The sequence below is a fragment of the Heliconius melpomene genome, chromosome 17 (assembly GCF_056956725.1).
Source record: "Heliconius melpomene rosina isolate 202511_hmr_F chromosome 17, ASM5695672v1, whole genome shotgun sequence".
Classification (NCBI taxonomy): Eukaryota; Metazoa; Arthropoda; class Insecta; order Lepidoptera; family Nymphalidae; genus Heliconius; species Heliconius melpomene.
The window spans coordinates 10761807-10781001 of record NC_140405.1 but is presented as its reverse complement, the minus strand read 5'-3'; the positions used below and the strand labels follow the sequence as shown (position 1 = coordinate 10781001).

General features: G+C 33.6%; 1 protein-coding gene across 1 annotated transcript; it reads right to left on the bottom strand.

The window, feature by feature from the left end:
• Positions 1-11894: 11894 nt before the first annotated feature.
• LOC146530246 (organic cation transporter protein-like) lies at positions 11895-18334 on the bottom strand. Its single transcript, XM_085200613.1, has 7 exons — positions 17996-18334; positions 15950-16049; positions 15292-15392; positions 14460-14611; positions 13530-14138; positions 13102-13283; positions 11895-12741 (listed from the first exon to the last, which is right to left on the bottom strand). The coding sequence occupies exons 1-7, from the start codon at positions 18169-18171 to the stop codon at positions 12547-12549; spliced, it is 1515 nt and encodes a 504-aa protein (XP_085056739.1). The 5' UTR covers positions 18172-18334; the 3' UTR covers positions 11895-12546.
• Between the last annotated feature and the right edge of the window lie 861 nt (positions 18335-19195).

The following is a 19195-nucleotide window of genomic DNA, read 5'->3' as shown; positions in this document are numbered from 1 at the left end:
CTTGATTATCACCACGCGAGGGGAATCTCGACCACGGCAGAGGAACGAGCGATGGCTAATCATAACACGCCGGTTCAGCTTTTTTGATTGAGGAGGTTTGCTTACTGTGTTCTGTGATATGTCTCGATATTAGATAGATATTGTCTTTTAGGATATTTCATTTGTTACTAGAGAATATAATGCGGATTTTCTCGTTTAAGATTTTTTTTATAGCTATAGGAAAAATATATTTTTTTATAAAAAAATACCGTATTATCTAAAAATATGTGTTCAGCGTAATTAGGAAACAATGTAAAAGCCTTATGTAATATGTCTAGCAAAAATATATTTTTTCCAAGCACCTTCCTTCTTTTCTTTCCTTCCTTTTTTTCCATCACCTTCCTCACAAGGAATTCAAGGAGGAAAATGTAGTATAATTTCTGAACATTATTAATAGTCGTGTGAGGCCGTATTAGTGCAGTGGCACAAGCGTGTGACTATAACACGACGGTCGTGGGTTCAAACCCCACTCGGAGGATTAAATTATTATTTATATTTTCAGTTCCTCACTCTACTACCAATGCAAACAGCGCGGCGTTAAGTTTCGCCACTCAACTCAAATGTCTCGAAAGTTCCGCGAAAAATGGGGAACAAAGTGTCCTAACATTAATAGTTCCCTCTATCCACCATACTATACGGGATACAGCGTGAACCTGTAAAAAAAATAACAGTCTCACCAAGAACGTTAAAGTTAATTAGCGCTTAACCCATATTAAAACAATAGAAATATACGAATTAATGACAGATTTCGCCTCAAAGTACCTACACAGTAAAAGCTAACCTAGAAAACTCGTAAGACTGACCAATATATCACATTTTACAGCCGTCACATAAGAACTTATTAAGGTGAGTATCAAAAGTCTTAAAAGTCGGTTAAGAAGAAATAGTACTCCCTGGTGGAGTAATAACGCTAAAGAAGCGGCACATTGGAAGGAAATCACGGCGTTTGATCTCCAACTCGCTACGTGATGGGAATCTCGTATGATATTGATCGCGATAATGTCCTCCACCAGAATATGATCTTCTGGAAGAACCAATACCATATATTATAAAATATTTTTTTGGTAACGTAGCATGATGTGAACCAGTATTCGTTGGTAATGGTCCAAGCGCCCTGACCACTAAGCCATATGTTCTTGTCCAAATACGTCGAAATTACATACATTTAAGTTTTCGAGTTATCGAGTGTTTCCGAAATTAGTTTAAGTTTTCAAGATGGTTTGAGTTGCCGTTTACCATCTCTTCACGGGTGGTTTCCAAGAGACGCTGGTTCAAATCCTACTACGCTCAAATATTTATACGTTTTCTAAAAAAGTAATTTCTTCAATATAATATCTGGAATAACACTTTATAAATGTTAAAAAAAAAACATTATATATGTACTGTACGAGTACGTCGCGAGATCAAAACAAAAGACAATTTTACCTAATTCTCGTAAAATTTCACTACCCGTCATTTATAGGCGACACGTAACGTTGTTAAGATATGAGTTTCTTCATATGTTGTAATAAAATTTAGCTTTTTTTGTTATGGGTTTCAAATAAAAGGCTATTTATTTTATCAATAAGAAAATTTTATATGCAGCAAAAATTTTATATGCAGGAAAAAGACATACTCCAGGTATAGATGACATACATATGGACTTTTCAATTTAGGAATATTTTGCTTATTTTATATTTTGAATGAAAATTAATTTTCTGCAATTATGCTGCAATTGGGACTTAAAGGGTAAGTAGAAGGAACTTAATATTAAAACACTCCGTTCCACATTTTCCGCCCAATTTTCGAGATATTGCTTAATAGGTGGAACTCGGAGGAACTTAATAGGTCTTGCTATCAGAGCGACGAAATGTAAGTAATTTATTCGTTTTGAGACATTACGTTTTTCTTTGTACCAGAATGAGACCACTTATGACTATGTTTGCCAGTTGAGAGCCTTGCCACTTCAACAGCAGTTTCCTTTTACTTATCCTGCTTTGCGGGAAGAAGTGTGAAGCCGCTATAATTTGTTTAATCTGTATTTAGTGCGTGAATGATTATAAAGAGTTCTACTTAAAAGCACCAAACAAAAACAGCTCAACTATTCCATATAAACATGTAAAGCAGTTCATAAAAATTAAAAAAACGTGAACCGCAAATTTCGCACAAAATAACAGAAGGCAATGGCAATGTCGAAAGCGAAGAGCGGTATTTCCGGTAGCGACGTCACTGGGCAGATGTAGCGGGCGGCATCCGGTCGGTCACTTCCGCTACGGATATATTCCGCCCGAGTATTTTCAGTAAATAGTATTAAAAAGGTTCCCTTTAAATATGTTATTATGTGGACAAATATCAAAAATCTTTAGAGGAGGTAATAAATTCAGTTTCGGTTTGGAGCAATGGGTGATTCGATTTGTTGCATAAAATACATTGTCTGTTATATTTATTAAATAGATGTATTTAAGTGATCTATTAAAACAGTGAATCTACATATAAAAGCTAACAAAAAAATACGTGAAATAGTCCATAGCTTCAACATCGTATATAAATTATTGTTTAATCTTATTCAATTGAAGAATAATTAAGAAATAAAATTGTAATATACAAACTTATGTAATATCCCTTATATAGCGGCATAGTCTTGCTACCAGAGCCAGAAAATAAAAATTATGTATTTCCCCAAATAGGGACGAAACTCGCAACAGTTTTGTTCCCCGTAGGGGGCGTCCTTACATTCGTCGACTTCCTCACAGGCAGCCACATAGTACTTGCTTTTCATCAGGGACAGAGTACCCCCTTCCCTACCCAACCGGTATCGCTGTAAAAGCCAATAGGACTAACAGCATTAACCTCAAAACCGAAAAAAAAGTTTTGTTTGCCACTGGACAATGATGGCCCCTATATATATAAATTTACTCTGAAGCTTATGAAACTCCAGAGTATATATAGCCTCCAGAGAAATAGCCAGAGCCATAAATACTGGGGCATGCAATAGCCATGACGATAAACAGATAATTATAAATATTACAAACATCCGGCCGAGCGTTCCTTTCATTACGAAAGCTGGACAATTTGTTTTTACTATACGAAATTACAATACATTATTAATTGATTACATATTCAATTCGGTCTCATTATTTATACCGCTGATGACAGTCCAATACCCAATGGTTGTTCGTATTTTGTTTATATTCAGTAAATATGTTTATTTTACTAACTTTTATCCGTGACTATGTCTGGGTGTTGCAAGTTATAAATAAAAAAAAATCAAACGTTTTAAATTATATATTTTTTAAGTATATAACAGTATAGATAGGTAACTATAATAAAATATTTATTTTTCTAAATACACATAAATAATATTAAATATATATTCATAAACTCCAATCGGGCGAAGCCGCGCAAGGGCGCGTCCAGCTACCTAACCCCCGTGGGTATTGTCGGTGTAAAACTAATTGCAATACGAACTTCCGTCAGCTGTCACAATGTCAATCTGACGGTTGTCATCTTGTCAAACTTCGGTCAAAGTTTGGACGGTTCTCGATTTCTTTCGAGGAAAATCATTGTCATCTTCCAAATTAAAGTTTAATGGATGAATTATGTAATGCAATTAGCTCTGGAACGGTTATAATTTAATAATTTTTTTCGAGTATCTATGAATGTATTAACTTTAGTTTTTTTAACTTCACCTGTATCGTATAAGGAATCTAGTGCTAACTCGTTCCGCTCCCCATTTTCCGCCAAGTTCTGTAGGCATTGCGTGTTGATTGGCGGGACTTAACGCCGCGTTTTGCCTCGACACCAGCGAAGAAATGAAAATATTACATGTTACTTTCAGAGAATAGAATCCACAACATTTTACAGATTATTATAAAAAAAAAATGCTAGAGAAAGTAAGAAGAGACTAAAATTTTTTAACAAAATCTTACTTCATATAAAATTGTAGATTCAGGTGAGCAAGTCGGCCGCAGTAGGTGGATTACAGAAATCTGTAGATTATCGTTTCCCTCCATTATAACGGATCCCCATTTGATCCGGATGAGTGTAGCTTAAAAGAAAAATCCTTTGAGGTGAAGCGGTAAGTGTTCGGTTAACCTATAATTTTTGTATAATGATCTTTTGGAAACTTTCTTTTATGTATAAGATTTAAATTTATTGGGGATCGGTCATATCGCAGGGGTTCGACTCCCACTCGAGGAAATGAAATTGCTGGCTAATAACTCAGTGGAACGTAGGAAAAGGAAGTACCCTAATGGGAACGTGTTTATACACACTGGGCTCCCAAGTTCCCTCAACCTACAATAACGATTAAAATCTTTAGTTCGAAAAATTTTAAATTTCGAATTGTGTTGTAACCAATGACGCCCAACTCCAGAAAATCATCAAGTAATTCTAATAGGTACAGAGATGTTATAATACAAATAATAATTATGCTATTTACGTTAAAGAAATAACGAAATAACAAAAAAAAAATGAATAGAAAAACAACAAAAAATTGGGTATGTATGATATAACTATAGGTACTCCCCACAAACAAATCGAACTCATAACCCTCTGATAAACGTGCGTTAAATTACAAAAAAGGCTGTCAGGGTCAGCCTACAGGGTCAGCTAACAGCCTGGTCATTTTAAAGAAATTAATCATAAAGATAAAAATCAGGGTAAAACGGTCAGATATCAACAGATCCAGAGACTGTAGAGAGGGGAACTGTATACAACCTCTGAATTTTTATGTCGGGTCACGGCCCTTGAATTTTAATGGCGTACATTAGGATGCCTTTAAAACAAGTTCGAGGCATCCTTTGGAATAGATAATTTTTGTTGACAGAACAAGTGATGTTTTTAAACGGTTTTATTTAGCTCACCCCGTTTGTTTGTTTGGGTCAAATTTAGTAATTGAAATTTAACCCTCTTCCCGTTAACCGATTGATCTGAAATTTGGTATACGCCTTTGATTCTGGTGACAATACAATTATCCATATTCAATATTATTGTGAATCCAAGATGGCCGCCGCTACAAGATGGCGGACAACTTAGTTTTTTTCAATCCCATCAATATGGATATCAAATGAAAGGGCTTGTCAAGTAGAATTCAGTGGACTATATAAAATCAAAATCCAAGATGGCCGCCACTATAAGATGGCGGACAAGTTAGTTTTTTTCAATCCTATCAATACGGGTATCAAATGAAAGGGCTTGTCAAGCAGAATTCAGTGGACTATACAAAATCAAAATCCAAGATGGCCGCCGCTACAAGATGGCGTACAAGTTAGTTTTTTCGATCCCATCAATATGGGTATCAAATGAAAGGGCTTGTCAAGTAGAATTCAGTGCACTATACAAAATCAAAATCAAAGATGGCCACTGCTACAAAATGGCGGATAATGTAGTTTTCAATCCCATCAATATGGGTATCAAAATAAAGGGCTTGGTAAGTATAATACAGTATACTATACACAATTACAATATGAATCTCCCACCTAAGTCAAAATCTGGTATCCTGTCGAGGACTGTGTGGCTATAGGGTGCCTAAAAATGATACGTCGCTAGGGGTACCACCCAAGGTAAAAGGTAAAAGCGCGCCGAGAACTGTATGGCACTAGGTGGATAAAAATGATATGTCGTTAGCGTTTTCCCCTCAAGATTCAGGCACATCTTGTTGTACATAGCCTTGTCCCTCTATTGGACCTCTGGGGGGGTCGTTCGTAACATTCTCCATTAACCTTGCAATAATGAGACATCGAGCCTCATTTCAACGAATTGAATAGCATGAGAAATAAAAACTAAAAACTTAAAAATAAAAAAGTAAAAAAAAAATTTTAAGTTAAACGGTTTTATATTGCAGATAAATGTACTAAAAGCTAAAAAATAATTTCATAGAAATTATGATTACTAAAATAAAATCGTGGGGACACTTGCTACTTACCACTAGGTGGGTGAAGTCTCACGCTATGTCTTTCAATTGTAGATATTGGACGTGCCCCACGATTAAATTTTAGTAATCATAATTTCTATGAAATTATTTTTTAGCTTTTAGTACATTTATCTGCAATATAAAACCGTTTAACTTAAAATTTTTTTTTTACTTTTTTTATTTGCTTCAAAGAGCGGGTGGATATCGCTAAGTAAATGATCGTGGTAAATATATCTATAGGTTAATATAATAAATTTTCTTCCGTTACTAAGTGACTGACAGACTGAATATTTGAACTCAAGCCTGATTTCCATTGCGAAAGAGAAATGAGTGAGTAATGTTCAGGTGGAATAGCGTCCTTTTAAATAAAATAAATTTACATTTCCACCAGCAAGGCGTTTTGTTTTTTGATTTCTACTGCAAAATGAAATTGGGAGAGAAGAGTGAGAATGAGCTAAAATTGAGAATTTCCACGGAGAATTAGTGCAGTTTGAGTTTTGAACTAGTTTCGCGTAGTATTAATTAATGATTAAAATGTTGAAATCTGGTATGTAGATGAATTAAGGAGTGGAGAGGGGCACCCAATTAGAGCTAGAAATACGTTTCTAAAAATTTCTACGGCAACGGAAAAATCTAGATTTTCCATTTTATATTATAAAGTTCCCACAAACCAAGCGGCGAGTGATGATTAGTATAGAAATAAAATAAATGTTTATAGGTACATGTTTCACCTAAAACTTTTAACAACGTATAGTTTGATTTAATATATGGTTTTGTTTATACAATTATTTTGTTTATTAGGGTTCCCTACCTCAAAAGGTAAAAACACAATCTGAAATTAATATCAAATTTCCAAGCCTATAGTTTCTTGGAGCACAGAAAGAATTTCAATTTTCTAATTTAACGCAATCGCTTTGCATTTGCATTGCACATTTACGCATCGATTACGCTGCATTTTATATGAAATTTAACACTAAATAAAAACTTACAGGATAGCCAAATAAAAATAATTTATCAACTATTATAAATTGTACTTCCCCTTGATCTAAAGTCCTGAAATTGGTACAGAACCTTCAGTGAGTGATCTTCTTCCTTTTCTTATTGTTTATTAATTTCTCGATTAATTTCAAAAAGATACCATATACCATAGAAACACAGACAAAATTGACAGCAATAGGTAATTAATTAGCGAGCCTATCAGATTGCATTAACAATGCAAGCATTGTACTCGAACACACAGTGTAATAACGTACAAATTATTCAACAATATACCAACAGAACACCGCCCCCTCGTTAAACTCCGGGTCTATGTAATATCAACATTACCCCAGCCAGGTCGGTGTCCGGGAAAAAAGGATATCCAGGAGAATAATAAAAAGCTAACCCTGAAAATGTTTTAATAAAATATTAAACATAATACTGAGCGTACCGGCTCTCCTGCGATGCTCTTTTATGGACTCTGTGGGACAATCTACATTTGTCCGTTCGAAATCGTGTTTTGTTTGTTTTTTGCACGATTTTTAGATATTTAGGGGTGGGTGGTGGAACCCAACCACCAAGTAGTCGTTGTGGTGTAGGGGCATAAGCGTTCGACTATAAAAACGAAGGTTGTAGGTTCAGTTCCCATTCGAGGGAATAAAATATTCAGTATTTTCATTTCCTAGCTCTCGTAACGAAGCAAAGCATGATTTTTAGTTTCGCACCTCAACACAATGGTTCAAGAATTCACTGGAAAATGGGGAACGGATGTGTCTTAATAATGAACGGAATGTCTAAACACTAGGTTCCCAGGTTCCCTCTGTCTACCCGGAAATGTGTAGGATACAGCGTAAAGGTTAAATTTAAAATAAAAATGAACTTATTAGTACCAAAGAGTTAACATCTGTTTATAGAAGTAAACAAGGAAGCGTATTTACTTTAGTTTAATAAATGTATTAGAAGATTTACAGATTGCAATAAGTTTTTAACCTTTGTCGGACAGCTAATAAATCTGTGTCTTCAGTAGAACAGTGATGCAAAAGGACACCTGCGACATCGCTGATTAATTGGAATGGAAGAGTAATTTGGGACAAAATTATTATATTTTTCTTAATATTTTTAATTGTAATTTTTTAAGATGTTTAGAAAAGAAAAATACTCCCGAAACTGTTTACACACTTTAATATAGACTCTAACTGTAATTAGTTCTAGAAAAACACAAATGTGAAATGATGTGTTAAGTAATAAGTCGACAAAAGAATGAGAAATCCATATGAGTGCTGAGTTCTGTGTTCACTTGGGATAACTTACTTACTTTATATAAAAAATTGCTAAGTCAAATTTAGGACTTAAATTCTATGATAGCGCACACGACTTCTTATATTAATTATTTCCTTATATTAATATTACATTATTATAATAGTTGAGTTCTGCCACTCAACACGCAATGCCTCCAAAATTCGGCAGGAAGTGGGTGCCTGCTGTGTGCTATTACATTAAATAAATATAACGGCTGTACTTTCTTAAAAATATTGATATATTTTAAACACATACAGTAATGTTTAAAGTGTGAACAGTCTCCCACAATCGGCTGCCTGCGCATTGTAGTAAGAAATTCTATGGGAAAGTACCTATTTGGTACATTTTACCTATTTGGGGAACGTCTGCTCTACTTGGTTAGCATTTGATTTAAAAAATTGTACTTAAATTTTATTTTTTATGACAGGTATTTGAACAAATATTGAACACTGACGAGGTCTATACCATGATTCATAAAAAAAATCTTATTTTTATTAATTCTTATCAAAACAGGCAGAGAGGACAGAATGAAGAGACACTTCGCATTCCATCAGAATTCGAGACATTGCTATTAACGAGTGAAATAGCTTCATTTTCTCTGAGCGGACAAATGAAAATAATTCTTTCCTGCGAATGGAGCGATCAGACAAAGGGGGTCCCACTGCGCCAAGACGGCCTCATGAAGAATAACAATACTTATTATTATATTATTACATATTGTATTATTCGATTGGGAATAAATTGTAATTCTATATAACAATTTGAGCTCTTTAAATATTTTTCTTGTGCCTTTGAACGTGTTTTCTAAGAAGCACTTTACCAAATTTCGAATAAGTTTTGACGATTATGAAAATGTCACAATTTAATTAAATCATGTCTTCAACAAAAATATGTTTTAATATCTTTTTAGAAACAAAACTTTTCCCAGAATTCTACCGCTAAATGATAAATTATAGAAACCTATATCTAATTTTGTTCAAATTCCAAAGGTAGAACCGCAAAATAACTGGAATGACACAGCAAAAATGTTTAAACGTACCCGTGGAGTGCATACCTGCTGAACGGTCGGGACGTGATGATAATTACAACTAGCCTACACCCACATCCTGCTTTCTGATCGCGATCCTGGAATGTATAAAGGAAATGTAACAGAACTTCCTTTTTATCTAGGATTTTTATTATATACCTTAGGTGGTCATGCTATAAATGTGATGGTTTTGGGTTCGAATCCCACTTTAGAATTTATTATTATTATTATAAGATAAAGTGCAGCGTTGAGTTGTGCCCTTATCGGTTGAAATCTCTTGAAAACAAAGGCAACTTACTTTATTGTGCAATATTTAGTTAAAGTCTATGGTCGATAGATACTTATAGCGTTGTTGAATGAACAATGAAGGAAAGTGTAACAGGTGTGATAGTTCCCAAGAACCCTTCGGATTTTATATCGCATAAAATTTTTTACAACTCTTCTATCTATGTTATAATTAAAGTTTACAAAATATTGCACAGCATGTATATTAAAATGATACGTATTACGTAAGCCGTTATTATTGGGTTTATACAAATTCAGCTTCACGCTTTATCCCGCACTTAGCGAGGAAAGGAGAGATAACCAGGTGTTAAGACATTCCGTTCCCAATAAGACACTTTCGTTCCCGACTCTCCGACGTAATTATGGAGCCAACGCCTCAAATTATATGTTTTTTGTGTATCCAATACAAAAATAAATATAATTATTTGTAATATTATACCCATAACAACTTAACTTCGATTAAGTATTATCATTTTTTGAAAATCCAAACCATTTAAGAATTCAATTTAAAATGTGTAAAAATTGAAAAAAAAAAAACATTTTTACACAGTACGTGGAAAAAATGTTACAATATTTCATAATATATGCATTGCGGATACTGTGTAGATTAATATTGCAAGCGGACCCGCAGGTGCAAACGAGGCGAAATTGAAAATAGCTTACGATACCATTGTTTACACATAACGGATACGATACGTTTAAAATGAAATGTAAAATCGAAAGGAGATTACATTTAATTTTACAATTTCATTATTTTTAAAAAACATACATTGAAAATTGTAATATTAAATTGAAAATAAGCATTCAAATTTTACTTTTCATATGCATTATAAATATTAAGGTTTATATCGAGTATTGTATTTTACTTAAACGTGGGCTATATGCTCATACTTTTTGGAAAAAAAAAATGTATACAGTCTCAGTCTCTCAGTGCTGTCGTAAATTATTCTACAGGTATTTGTAAATTCAACTACAAGCTTTATAAAAGGCAAAGGCAAAGGCCTTCTATGGTCATATCACATATCATTGAACACTAAATATATTAATTTAATAAAAAAAGAAATAAAAATAAATATTTTTAGTATCGTCGTCAAAATATCTTTAGTATCTAAACAAGGCTTCCTCGGTTGCAACACTGTCGCAATAACACATCCGCATCGAGTGTTAAAGATGAGATAGAAGTTATTTACTAGCTATCACCCATGTTATTACTTTATTAAAATTGAGATTAAAAATAAAGTATAGAGCAGGAGAGAAGCAGAAGGAACTAGTACTAAGGACACTTTATTTCCCACCTTTAGAGACATAACGTTTTGATTGGCGAAACTCAACGCCACGCTTCGTCTACAAACGAAGAAATGGTACGAACCAAAGAGTCTGTTCTTGTTTCATTATTTATTTATCTTTAGATATTATTTTTTAAAACTAGACTTATATTATTACTAGTGGACCCGAACGCGGCTACGCCCGCATGAACTATACGAATATTTATTAAATATATTTATGAAACTATTTTCAGTTTTCAATAGAGAGATGCGTTAAGCAAGCTCATTTTGGGTGACGTTTTCTAACAAAAAAACTTTGCAAATCGTTGCTTAGCAACGGTCGCTTAGCGACGATTGTTATTAACATGGCAGAATAAATTGCATGTCAAATTAATAAGTATTTTAATATATTGGTACATATCGATAATATTACAAATATGAGAAAAAAAAGTATCCTATGTCCATCGCGCGACCCTCAAGTATCTCTATATGAGTATTTTATCACAATTACATTAGCGGTTTGGCCCTGATTGCGTAAAAGACAGACAGGCAGAGTTACTTTCGAATTTATAATATAGGTATGGATATAGATACATTTTCTATATTTATATAATATGTCCTTAAGAGAGTCCAATCATTGTTTTAAGTAGCCAACTTAACTATATTTGTACCTGATGTATTCTAAGAATAACACGCCTTGGGAATAAAATGCTCTTGTCTGTTTCAAAGGTATCATTATAACAAATAATTAAATATGAATTTGTATAAAATTTATTTTAAAAAAATCCTGCTGAGTTCCTTGCGCCGTTTCTTTTCAAGTTTGACGCATTAACTTTAGTGAAATGGTGGTAAATTATTTGATGTTAAAAAAATGAAGCATGTAACTTCTTATCAAAATAGGAAGTTACATGCTTCATTTTTTTTTCAAACCAAAGTTTTGAAATTATTTTATTTTGACTTTGAGTACTAGAAATATCTGGGGCACTTAAAATGTGTCATACGTACACAACTCTTATGTTATTTTATTTCCATTTGACCACACGAGCTAACCCACAGGTCAAGGATAGTTTTTTATATTACTTAACAATATGTTTAGTGAAAAATTAAAAACAACTGTATTGTTTATTGACAAAAACAATGTAGTTATTGTCTAAATAATATAATTTAGAATAATAATAGCTTCAATAACAAAGAATATACAACGCCAATTATAAACGCTAGGTCATTCCTCTCACATTAGACAGGGTTTGTGTTCTTGAAGTACTATACCTCTATTCTGAATAGGTTAACCTTCAATAGCATTAATAACGCGAACACAAACAATACAAAAAATAAAAGACTTAATAATGCTATTTTAAAGGCAGGTTCTTTGGTAAGTTGCTTTTAAGTTATTAGAAATATTATTGATACATTATTCTTTATCGCCCAATTTTGGAGACAATGTTGAGTGGCGTAACTCAACGCCGCGTTTTGTCTTGACTTCAGGGCGAGTTCATGAAAATATTTGTTTGTATCAAGTGGGAATTGAACCTACAACCATCGCGTTTACAGTCAGATACTTTGACACGAGGGCTTCAATTTTCTTCCTGTTTATAGGTACACGTATATGTAAAATTGTAATATATATCTATCTATCTAATTTATCTATTACATAAAATAACAGGAACAAACTATAATGATAACCGTATTTTGTACTTCAAAGTAATAAATATATCATAAATCCAAAATTAGATAAAAATATAACGAATCAATCAATTTGTTCACAGCTGGGGATTCGATCGGATGTCTTCGTTATGCATCTCCACGGACTTTTTTGATTTCCCAAGAGTCTCGGCCTGGTGTACCGTGTCGGGGAGGCTGTCATCCGATATATCAGGCACTAAAAAAGTGGTGAATCCTGCTATTAATGCTGCTAAACCGAATACTAATGATGGTAGGCCAGATCCGTAGGCTATCTGCAATGTAGAATGATAAATAATTAAGTAATTTATTAATTAAACAAAAACTAAAAAAAATACCGAGTTGGCTAGAGCATTGACTTACGTTGTGTAAAGGTATTTTTTAATTTCACGCATTTACCGTATTTACCAGAGTTGATTTGAGATATTACTATAAATACACTTCGTTCTCCACTTCGTCCTGCTTCCTATTTCAAACGACCTTGTCTGATCGCTGCTTATTAGATCAGAATAATGGAAATAATGTAAGTTTTAATATTCTTCCGAATGAGAATTGAACCCACAATCATTGTCATAGTAACACTCTGGCCTTCTGAACTACGATGATATTAAAAAATATAATTCACATAACATTACCAGTAAAGGCGTTTGCGGCGCCAAAATCGAACCAATGCGACCAAGCGACGAGCACAGCGCGTGCATTGAGTTCCGCGTGTACGTGGGAAACAATTCTGATGTGTAGATATAGGTTATGGAGAAGAAGAAACAGCACATCAACTTGCTTGCCATGTAGAATGCTATTGATAGCCATGGAAGATCTGAAAGGTATGCTTGTATTTAAAAACTGGTTGCATAATTTCGATGTCTTCTATTGAAGTAGTAGTATTGATAATGACAATATTATTACAAAAAATGTAAATTTCCGCACGAATATGAGGCATTGTGATCATTAAAAAATACCCCACTAGGATTTGAACTCGCACCCATAACGTCTACAGTCAATATTAATGCTTATTTAATAAATAAATAATTAATAATAGTAATAATTAGAAGGAAATACTTACTTGTTGGTAAAAATGGTTGCGATATACATAATAAGGCACCAGCAAAAAATGACAGCATCAAAGGCAGTTTCCTTTTGAAGTAAATTAAAATGTACGTTATAAGTAAGTTGCCTGGCAAATCAACCAGAGCTGTTAATCCAAAATTAATATACTTATTGCCTTGCAACGTAACAGAATTTATCAAAAGTCCATAATTCACAAATGTGGAAGTCACCCACCAAGACAGGCAGACGAAGAAACGCCGCCTCAATTGTTTTGAAGAAAACGTGTCTTTTATTAATTGACTGAACTTTACATCTGGACTGACTTCACAAGTTAATTTATCTACAATGTTCTTGTCAATTTCCATTTTGTTCTTTTTGGCGGCATTCTCCAAAATGGTTATCGCTTCTTCTTTTCTACCCTTCGTTAGAAGCCATCTTGGGCTCTCGTCTAGTAGATATTTGTAGGAAATAAAGAGAAATGCTGGAACGTATAAGGCTCGTAGGAACCATCTCCAATTTGGGACGAGCCAAGCTATAATAGATACGGTTACACCACCAAACACGTAGCCGAAGCAGCACATCATGTAGAACTTTAGTCTCTTCTTGGTTGATACGATTTCTAATGCTGTAAAAATATTTTATTAAATGACTTTTTCAGATTTTAACCAAATGTTAACCTATATTTATTGTATTTTGATCAAATATTTCATCTTTAATTTCGGAATATAGTAATAACTATCCATTAAGGCTAGTTGTAATACGGGGACACAAGCGTGCGATAGTAAACGCGACAGATTGTGAGTTCGAGTTCCAATGGAGGAAATTAAATATTAAATATTTTCATTTCTTCACTCTGGTAAGAAGTCAAACAATAAAAAAAATATAAAAAATATATACATTTAAATTGTCATGGTAGCCAATATCATCATTTACTTTTAAGCCTCACCTAAAACAAATAATGGTGAGCACACGTCCCCTATAGCAGCCTCTAAGAATTCCATTGTAATATAAAACCAATACCACACGGAGAAACTTCTTAATACCCCAAATATTCCTCCCAGAACACCAAGAACAACTGCGGTGTTCTTTCTACCGACTCTGAAAAAAAAGAATTATCTGCAAAATTTTAGGAATCTACTACCACTTCTGGAACTTTTTATTTAAGGAAGATGTTTAAATCCTCTGTGCATCTCCCTTCAAGAATACATACTCGAGTAAGTTCTGTGAGAACTCGTATCGTCGTCGTAATTGACCACTTCCTATTAGACGCTCAAAATCATTTTGTATATTTAAAAAATCTATTAAATTTTAGGACTTGTTTTATATGAAGATATCAATTTATTTAATGCATTTATTCGTAATTATAGCGTTCGTTCATTCCAAACTCAAGGTTGTCTGGAAGAAATTGCAAATTAGCGATAACACTGCCTTTCGTGCTTCACAAAATGTTTTTTTTATATAAGATTAAATTTTTATTTCTATTTGTGGTCTACAATAAAATACATATCAATAAATAAACAAATTAAAATATTAGTACAATTATTATACCACAAAGAATTTACCACGTGGCGCCCTACTCGATGAAATTAAATATGTAATAGTTTTCTTGCTCTGGTGTCGAGGTAAAGGGCAGCTTTGAGTTCTGTTCCGTGTCAGATTTCGGTGGAAGACGGGAAACGGAATGTCCTAACACTAGGTTCCATGTGCCTACCCTGATATGTGCGGGATACAGCGTGAAGCTGAATATATTATAAAAAAAATATCTTATAACTATTTACCTGTCAGACATTGGCCCGACTAGGAGTAGTCCACACATATATCCAAAGCTGTGTACTGTCCCCACTAAAGTACGTTTCCATTCTTGACATGCTAAATCGAACTGAAAATAAAATATCAATAAAATTATTATTATCAGAATTTCTGAATTGAATGACCTCTTTAGTCATGTTTATTATCAAATTCGTTGTTTAAAATTTTAATAATTAACAAATAATATGGTGGCAGAAAACTGATATGCCCCATCCCAAATTTTTGTTAGTGATAAGGATCTAACGATGCGACTGGATGATGCTCGGAAGGTGAAAGAACTAGAACAGTTATTGGAACCTAATAAAAATTATACCTAAGATATGTGAAATTGAGGTCAGTCGCGACGCAGGAGCACTACCGTGCGTCTATAAGCACGATAGGTTGTGAGTTCGAATCCCATATGAGGAAATTAAATATTTAAAATATTAACTTCATAGCTCTTGTAATTAGGCAAAGCGTTGAATTCCGCCGCTCAATACACAATGCCTTCAGAAGCCGGTGGAATGTGGGGAGCGAAAGTGTTTTAATATGAACGGAGTGTGTTAACACTAAGTTCCCAGGTTGCCTTTGTCTAACCTGCTATGTGCGGGAAGAAAAAAAAAGATGTGATCATAAAACATGGCATACGTAAGCGACGAAACTATCTGGCTCGTCATAGATCCACTCGGTGCACGAATGGGTAGTATTAGCTGCACATTCATGAGTCCCTTCTCCATCATCTCTACACCTAAAAGAAATATACACAATCTATACTAATATAATAAAGCGGAAGAGTTTGTTTGTTTGTTTGTTTGTTTGTTTGTTTGTTTGAACGCTAAGATCTCTGGATCTACTGGTCCGATTTTCATTGCTTTTGTTTTGTATGAAAGCTGCATTCTTCAGAAGTGCTATAGGCTATATAACATTACATTACACATATAGATTAATATATTTTAAAGTACATTCTAATTTGACGTGCAATTTATTCTGCCATGTTAATAACAACCGTCGTTGCTACGCGACCGCTACCGCGACGTTTTGATATTCATCCTTATGAAAATAAATATAATAGTCACTTTTAGCATTTTATCTAGATTGAAATTATAGTTTACTGTATAACATTCTAATAAATAATTAAGGAGATGTCACTGATTCCAAATGACCTAGCCACCTAGCGGGCGGCACAGTATGACCGACGCGAACGGGCAGATGACGTTGACGGTTTTATAAATTTTCATACATTTTCGAACTTTATTTGTTGTTTATAATTAATTTAAAATACACTTTGATTCTCTTCTTATTTTATTTGATATTGCCCGCTAATTATCCTACTTAATAGAGAGAAATGTTTAGTTATTTCGTAGAGTCGATATCTATGTACGCACGTACGGAAAACTTTAGGTACTTTTCCTAATATTAAGAATACCTATCCTTTAGTTACTTTTAATCCTTTTGTTAGTTCATTTCAATAACTCAGATAATTTTTTCTAATAATGTGTATCTACTTATTATTCTTTTTGATTATTTGAGCTTATATTTTCTTACTTATTCTATTGAGAATTGAAAATAATTTCATGAATATATTTAATAAATATTCTTATAGTTAAAGCAGGCGTAGCCGCGTCCGGGTCCACTAGTAATAATATATACTACAAGCAGCCCGCTCGCAGTTTCACCCGCGTGAACTATGTTATTATTAATTTCTGTTTCCATGACTACGTCCTAGTGACGCTATGCAAAATTTGAGACTTAGCATTTGTAGTAACGAAGTTTCATACAAACTTTTGACCCCAAAAACAACCCCTTAGAAGTCGAATATTGGAAATTCCCGTCTTAGCGAGCACCTACGTCCTATAAGTAACTCCTATGCAAAATTTCAGATTCCTAGCACTTGTAGTTTCTGAGATTTCGTGATGAGTGAGTGACCTTTCGATTTTATATATATAGATATGGTATTGGTCACAAGAATATTAGCAAGAGTAGGCAGGGGGAACCCAGAGTGACAGGCACCTGGAACCTGCGGAAGCTAACGCGTCAAAACGAAAAAATAAAATTATTAAATAATGAATTTTCCTGAGTTCTTTCCTTAGGAATGTTATTTTAACTAACAAATTGCAAACAGAAACGATAGCCAGGTAGGTTTTGGTTGAATTTACAACCTTCTCGTTTACACAATCAGACCCTGAGGCACTGCGTCACATGGGCCTCGGTGATTAGATGATGCCCAAATTATAACGAATATATTGTTTTTGTCACCATACTAAGGCTGAGTTCATATCTTTATGTTCTATTCTACATTTTGCAGATATTACAGCCTAGATAAAGAAAAGCTATTGCATATATATGTAACACGACTTCAATCTTTGTCTAAAGTTGATTGAAAAAATATTTTTCAATAGAAATATATAATTTTACCTAAAGTCGATATAAAACCCACTAATATTACACATTAAATAAAAATACTTGTTTACCTATAACGAGACCGTCGTGGCAAAGTGGCATATATCAGCGGCGAATGTGGGTTCGATTTCTACTCTGGCTTAATTTTTTTATTACCTTGCTCTGGTTAGAAGATGGAGAGCGGAGTTGGCGGTGAGTTTTGAAAGGGGGATGGAGTGTCTTAACACTAGATGCCTTCTGCTCAACCTTCTATATGAGGAATACACCGTGAAGTTAAAAAATATGAGAAATTACCTATACGTAACCTCCTCAGCGGCGAACACAAAATTAGAACAGTACCAAGAATTTGTGAAGAAGGCAAAAAACACTAAACAAATAATTTCAACGTGATATCGACTGAATATTCCATATTTATCCAAAACATCGTCTAAGTCCACTTTCTTTACACTCTCCGTTTTATTTACACTCATTTTAAATCACTGTTTATGTAGAATTTAAGTTAATATTTCTTTAACTCAACTTAAGATGTTTATTTTAAACAATCAAATCAAAACGCAGTTAAATAGGTACTATTTATAAGATAACAAGAAAAACGACGTTCAATGTGGTTTATTGCACAGCAAATGACTCGAAATTCGTTTAGTAACATTCTTATTTGATTTTCAGGGCCGATAAATAAATATGAAATAAAATATTATATGGATTTTGTTTACTATAAATTTAACTAATTCATGGCGCAAGGTTGTGATTGTAACGTGACGGTTGTGGGTTCGATTTCCACCCGAGGAAATATTTATCTACATTTATATTTTCTTTTCTTCGCTCTGGTGTCGACGTAAAGCGCGGCGTTGAGTTCTACCACGCAATGCCTTCAGAATTCGACAGAAAGTGGGGAACGGAGTGCCTCAACAAAAGGTTCCCTCTGCCTACCCTGCTGTGTGCAGGATGCAGCGTTAAGCTCATTTTTTAACTCTATTATAGCAACTAATAAATTACACAAAATACTTATTATTTTGAGATATAATTGATGATATTGACTATACTGATTGACATTTAATAATTAGAGGGAGAGAAAATTAATAAATAATATTTAATTAAAAAAAAATATTCGGAGATGTTAAACAACTACTTTCGATTTTAAAGAAAAAATCAAAAGTAGTTTTGCTCTATATTTAGATATTAGTTTCTGTAAAAGGATCTATTCTTGAAATAAGCCAGTTACCCTGCAGAAGAGCTCGTTATTTTATTTTAATTGTCCACATTAATTTTAATTAACGAATGAAAAATTTTAATTAACTTAAAACAACTATGCCGATTATTTTAAAAATTCCAAATAAAATACCATTAAATTTAAACTGGTTATTGCAATTAGTAGTTATTCAAGCATTTTTTTTAATTTGTTGATTATTAAGAAGCTCTTTGCAAAATATTTTTTTAATGGAGTTTAAGCGTTCCCCATACACAGAAGAACCTCTCAAGGGTAGGTAGAGGGAA

What these genes read in the sequence shown, in the direction of transcription:
- LOC146530246 (XM_085200613.1), bottom strand. Translation starts at nt 18,171, where the DNA reads ATGAGTGTAAATAAAACGGAGAGTGTAAAGAAAGTGGACTTAGACGAT. An exon ending in GCTGAGGAGGTTACGTATAG is followed by an intron (nt 16,050 to 17,995) that starts GTAATTTCTCAT and finishes TATTTCTTTTAG; the next exon opens with GTGTAGAGATGATGGAGAAG. An exon ending in CGCCGCAAACGCCTTTACTG is followed by an intron (nt 12,742 to 13,101) that starts GTAATGTTATGT and finishes TCTACATTGCAG; the next exon opens with ATAGCCTACGGATCTGGCCT.